At 48.1% G+C, this 6,020-nt stretch overlaps 1 protein-coding gene across 1 annotated transcript in view; it reads left to right on the top strand.

Moving 5' to 3' along the window:
• Positions 1–1,643: 1,643 nt before the first annotated feature.
• Positions 1,644–6,020, top strand: part of ATP6V0D1 (ATPase H+ transporting V0 subunit d1) — a 98,309-nt gene continuing 93,932 nt past the window's right edge. The window contains exon 1 of the mRNA XM_072636056.1: positions 1,644–1,941. Within this exon, the coding sequence (XP_072492157.1) occupies positions 1,812–1,941 (130 nt within the window). The 5' untranslated portion in view covers positions 1,644–1,811. The remainder of the gene's footprint in view (positions 1,942–6,020) is intronic.

Raw genomic sequence — 6,020 nt, 5'->3', positions numbered from 1 at the left:
GCTATGAGGCTTTTTCTTACCTCAGGATCCAGGAGTTGTGTCCAAAACAGGAGCAAACTTTGACTGGGTTCAAGGCTGGGTGGTTCTGGAATCTGGCCGTAGGGGCAGGGCGCTGACCTGAGCTTTCATGGCTGGCAAACAGGGCTGGGGATGGGTAGAGGAGGAACAGGCACTATCTCCACTAGGGACAACCTTCCTGAAAAGGGTCCTGTCCACATATCTATCCTTACCCTTGCCTTCGTTGCATCTCTTCTGATTTAGCCAATAACAACTCCTCGAATTTCCATAGAGCTTTAAGGTTTTCAAAACACTCCACCAAAAACCAAAAACACTTTGGAAAGGGTGGGTTGTACAATTTTACAAGTGAGAAAGATAAGGTTCAGGGAAGTTAGTATATGGATTGGGTGAGATTCAAACCCCTGCTTATTGACTCCAAGCCCAGGGTCCTTTCTACTGTACCACTGATGTCTCCACTAGTCTTTTCCCAAACTGCACACTTGGTCTTTTACCCAACCGCCTCATTTCTCCCACAAACTCAGCACATCAGCCCCGTGGCCTTCCTCTTCCCAGCACTTGAAGAAAAGTATTTCTTAGTATTTATTGAGAGTCTTTAACCTTAACCAAATAGCATTAGGTGCACTGGGAGAGATACAAGCATGTATCTGTAGACACTAATCTTTTACAGATTTGTAAGGGCCTCAGAGACTAATCAAACTCCTAACCCCCTCAAGGATATCCTTGACAAGTTGTCATCCAAGCTTTGCTTGCAGCTCGGTGGCACAGTAAATAGAGCACAGGACTTGGGAGTCACTGACTCAGCCTCTCCTCAGTGGTGTGTGACCCTTGGGTACGGCAGTTCTCTGCCTCAACTGCCGCAGCTGTAAAATGGGGATAATAATAGCACCTAACTCAGATTGTCTTGGACAAATGAGAGAATGTTGGCGGAGTGCTTTGCAAGCCTTAAACAGATATTAAGATAGCCCTTCAAATATGGGAAGGCATCTAGAATATCTTTTTGTTGTTTCTTTGTGGGGGGGGTGGTTAGTAAAATTTTATGGAGACAAGCGACCTTTTCCCACAGAATTAATACCAGAGCTGAGCTGGACCTTCGAAGGTCAGATCTGGGAAGGAGCCTTAAGCGAGAAAGGCAGAGCTAGAAGAGCCTCCCTCTTGCCCAAGCCTCGCATGTTACAGCTGAGGACACCTGAGGCTCAGGGAGGGGAGGCGTCTTGCTAGTCCCTGGCAGCGCTGACACTAGAAGTCAGGTTTCCTAACAACCTGTCCTGCGATCTCTCTGCCGCTCCGGGAGGCCTTCCAGCTTGGGCGAATGGAGGTCGGGGGTCCGGGGTGGAAGGAGAATGAATTGAATTCGCGCCCCTCCCACACACCCCGTGAGGCAGGGAGGTCGATCACGTTCCTTCAACAGACAGAGCCTGGGGAGGACGGGTCGCGAGGTGGACACCTCAGCAGTCCGGGCCCGCAAGCCCAGTCCAGGTTACATTCCTAGAGATCCCCGACTAGAGACTAGAACCGTAGTTCTCGGACTTCAGCGCACGCACAATAAGGCACTCGTTCCGCCCATGCGCACTGTTTCCTGTGAAGCCGGTGTCATCGTAAGCCAATAGTTCTCTTCGGCCCGGGGTCACGTGATCGGGGCGGAGGGGATTGTCCTCTGACTCGGCTGTCAGTGCCGCCGCCCTGGCGACGCGTCACCTGATCCGTGGGGGCGGGATCACATGCCCGGTCCGGTTCCGGTTCGGCACTAGTTCCCCCTTTAAACTCCCCGAGTCGCCGGAGCCGCCGCTGCCGCGATGTCGGCTTTCCCCGAGCTCTACTTCAACGTGGACAATGGCTACTTGGAGGGCTTGGTCCGGGGCCTCAAGGCCGGGGTGCTGAGCCAGTCGGATTACGTCAACCTGGTGCAGTGCGAGACGCTCGAGGGTGAGCGAGGCCGGGCCGGCCCGGGGGTGGGGGGGAGCGCGAGGCTGGGCCCGTCGCGGGGAAGGAGGGAGGGAGGGAGGCAGGCAGGCGAGGGCTCGGCGCCCGGGCCGGAGCGGGGTCCGCGGGGGCGCACCCCGGGGCGCACGGAGCCCAGGCCGCGATGCCCACTCTCCGCTCGGGGGGCTAGAGGAGGCCCAGGTGCTGGGCACACTCAGGGTGTGGGGGCTCAGGGGTGGGCTCCGAGGAATGGGGCCGTGGGGAGACCTGGGAGGTCATGGAGGAGAGTGGGAGCGGGACGAGGGGGGCTACTGTTTATCGAGCTTCGGCCCTGGGCTGGAGAGGAGAAGGGGGATGTGGCAGTGCAGCTGGGGCCGCCGCCCGCTCGTTGCCGCCTCTGTCTTGGCAGCCCCCTTCCTCCTCCTCCTTCTCCTCCTCCTCCTCCTCTTGCCACCTCTGCCCAGCAGGTGGAAGAGGGTTTCCTCTGGAGGGGCCTGGTCCGCGAATTCCCTGCCTCCGTCACCCGCTGCCTCCTTCCTCCCTCCTCAGTCCGGGTCTGTGCCGTCTGAAGTCCAACCCGCGCATTGCAAACCCGGTAAATAAACCCAGGCCTGTGGAGCAGCTTCTGGAGGAGGCCGCTGTCCAGCACAGGAGTGGGAGCGGTTTTCGAGGGACGGCTCTGCGCAGGTGGCAGCTGGTGGCGGTGGGAAGGATTTGTTACTTGGGGATTGGAAACCCCTGAAAATGTAACACTGTAAATTGGACTCTTGCCCAGTTCCTTCAAAGGGTAAATATTCAAGATAATCCTTAGAGGAAGTATGTGTGGCTCTGCCGGGGGTGTGACTGTGTGGAGACGCTCCCTGGTTACTTCAGAGTTTCTGGAGTGGGCTGCTGGGATAGGGAGGCTGCTGTCTGCTGGCGCTAAAATTGTAATGAATAAATTGAATAAATAAATACCTTCAGACACACATACAGTTAATTTCCATATCCTATCCCATTGCCAGTGCACATGAATGAATCTGCCTCCTTTCCACTTCACACTCACCTCCAAGGCATTATTTTGTGATCCTTTTTATTTTTTTTTTTTTGGAGAGGGGAAAGCAAGGCAATTGGGGTTAAGTGACTTGCCCGAGGTCACACAGCTAGTAAGTGTCACGTGTCCCAGGCCGGATTTCCTTTCTACTTTGTCTTTTAACTATTTTAATATGACTTTATCTAGATAAGATTGGAGGTGGGATGGGAGGTGGGATCTAGGGATTTTCCATTTCTGGAGTCATTTTCATTAAGATTCCTTTTTAAAGAGCCCTTGATGAACCACAAAGTGAACAAATATCTTCAGTAACTTATTATTTCTGGGACAAAATGTAATCTCTATAGTCTGGCATTTGTAGACCTTCAAAATCTGGTGACAGCCTTCTTCTCTAGTGTCTGTCTCTGTCTTTCTTGCCTATGTACATGTTCCAGCCAAACTGGTTACCACTAATTGTCCCTTGAACGAGGCATTCCAAGCTTCCATTTCTGTGTTTTTGCACAGGCATCTTCTCTCTTATACCTGCATTAGATTTACTGCATTCTCACCTATACCTCAGAATCCTTGGCTTCCCTCAAGTTGCTACTTCTTACAGGAAGCCTTTTCTATTTCCCTTATTTGTTAGGGTTTTCTTAGTAACAGCTTAACTCTCTAACTTTAGAGGCAGCTCAGTGTCACCGTGGATTAGAGCACAGACCCTAGAGTCAGAAAGATCTGAGTTCAGACCCAGACTCGTACGTTTATTAGCTGTGTGAACTGGGGTAAATCATTTAACCTGTTTGCCTCAGTTTCCTCAAATGTAAAATGGAGATAATAAGAGCCCTTACCTCACAAGGTTATTGTGAGTATCGAAGGAGATACTATTTGTATAGCATTTAGCATAGTGTCTAGCTCTAATAAGTGCTATGTACATGCTTAATTCCTCTCCCCCCTTCAGATTACCTTGTATTTATTTAGCTATAAAGTGCTGTAACTACCCCATAGAGGACAAGGACTACATCATGTTTGTCTCATTTTCCACAAACATATTTGTTCTGTAAAACTTGGACTCAGTCAAAAGGCTCTACCTGAGGACCTAGAAGACCACATGTGGCCTTGGGACCGCAGGTTCCCCACCCCTATTGTAGACCCACAGCCACTTACTTTAGCATCCTCTCTTTCTGCCCTGGGTTGAGGTAAGAATTTGCTTTCTCCTCCTCCTTACCACAGATAAGCCTAATGTAGTGATACCCTTATTACTACTAGCCTTCTCTCACTTCAAATCTCATACCATTGCTGAGCAACATCATAGACTGCTAAGGTCTTTTTCTTCACCCTCTGGCAATGATAGGGCTGTTGATACCCTAGTGGCAGGGAGAATTATCTACTTGCTAGAAAATGTATGGTATTTACTAATTAGTTATTGATATGAATTCCACTTTTAGCCTCTTTTTTTCTCTAACTTCTAGCTTGAATGCCTTCAGTAGTGCTGTGCTTTGAAGAAGCACTGAATATGGGTCCTGGAGGCAGTTTTGTTATTGCCAAGCATTATAGCGTGGAGCAAATAAATCACTTCCTTTCTCTAGGCTTCAAGTTTTTGACCTATAAAATGAAGAGATTGGACTCAGTGATCTCTAAGGCCCCCTTTGGCTCTAATGATTTATGAATATTTAAAAAATACTTTCATACCTGAAATCTATTGCAGACAGTTCCTTTAAGCAAAAACAGCCTGGGTATGGAGGATCTTGCTAAGTGCATAAATAATGCAAAGTGTTATATTAGAGGGTAACGTGGGGGAAGGATCATCACTGATGGCTCTTCAAGGAAGATATGGCAGTTGATCTAGGTTTGAGAATGTTCCAGAGGTGAGCAGAGACAGAGTTTCCTGAATTGTGCTCTAAGAACAATCCATTTTGGCTAGACCATAGGGTGTATTTAGGGGAAGTAGTATGAGGTGTAGTTGGAAAGCTAAGGTAGCCCCAGGTTTTGGAGAGGCTAGAATGCTTGGCTAAAGACTGTAAATTTTATTGTCTTAAGACTAGATGATCTCTAAAAGCTCTAGCCTTATGTGCTTTGATTTGATGATCCCTATCCTGGAGGAGATTCTGTATGCCTCTGGTAACAAAGTTTTTTTCTCTTAGTCTTTGTGACTAGAGGTATTGATATTTAAGGTAATTGGGTAATAAGTGTCAAGTAAGCCCTGCAGTCATACAATTGATAAGGCCAAAAATGGGCTTGCTCTTTAAATGGCCTACTAACAGAATTGGAATAATTTGTATAACTGAACAGTTGCCTCAATGGCTCTGCCAGTATCTAGCAGTGATCTTGGAGAAGTTATTTTGCTCTCTGTTTCCCAATCTGTAAAGTTAGGGAGTTGGATTATGTGATCTTTTTGTTCCCTCTCTGCTTTAACATTCTTGGTTCTTAGACTTCAAGCTAGGACAGTGAGATTAAGATGCAGAGACAGATGAACATACACTGTTATGGTCATCACAGCTCCAGACATTAGTATCTGAGCCCTGTATTTCTGGAACCCGGATGATGAGGAGTAATGAGGCCTTGTTACAGTGGCTCATACTACCAGAGTGCTCATAAAATTTTGTAGAACACTGTACAAAGTTTAGATGATCCCTACCTCCATGAGGTTTACAACCTAAGAAAGGGATAAGACACAAAGATAGATAACTTTAATACACAGTAATTTGTTGTTGAGTTGTGACTGACTCTTTGTGAACCCATTTGGGGTTTTCTTGACAAAGATACTGGAATGGTTTGCCATTTCCTTCTCCAACTCATTTTTACAGATGAGGAAACTGAAGCAAACAGGGTTAAGTGACTTACCCAGAGTCACACAGCTAGTAAGGGTCTGAGGCCAGATTTGAACTCAGGAAGATGAATCTTCTTGACTCCAGGCCCAGCATTCTAGCCATTGTGGCACCTGGCTGCCCTTAAAACACAATGATACATTGGTACATAATGCAGGAAGGTTGTTACCAACAGAGGTTTTTCCAGTTATGTTGTGAGATGCATTTCCCTGGCCCTCTGGTTTGAAGTAGAGGAGAATCTAATAATC

Source organism: Notamacropus eugenii, chromosome 1, assembly GCF_028372415.1.
Source record: "Notamacropus eugenii isolate mMacEug1 chromosome 1, mMacEug1.pri_v2, whole genome shotgun sequence".
Classification (NCBI taxonomy): domain Eukaryota; kingdom Metazoa; phylum Chordata; class Mammalia; order Diprotodontia; family Macropodidae; genus Notamacropus; species Notamacropus eugenii.
This window is presented reverse-complemented; position numbering and strand designations above follow the sequence as displayed.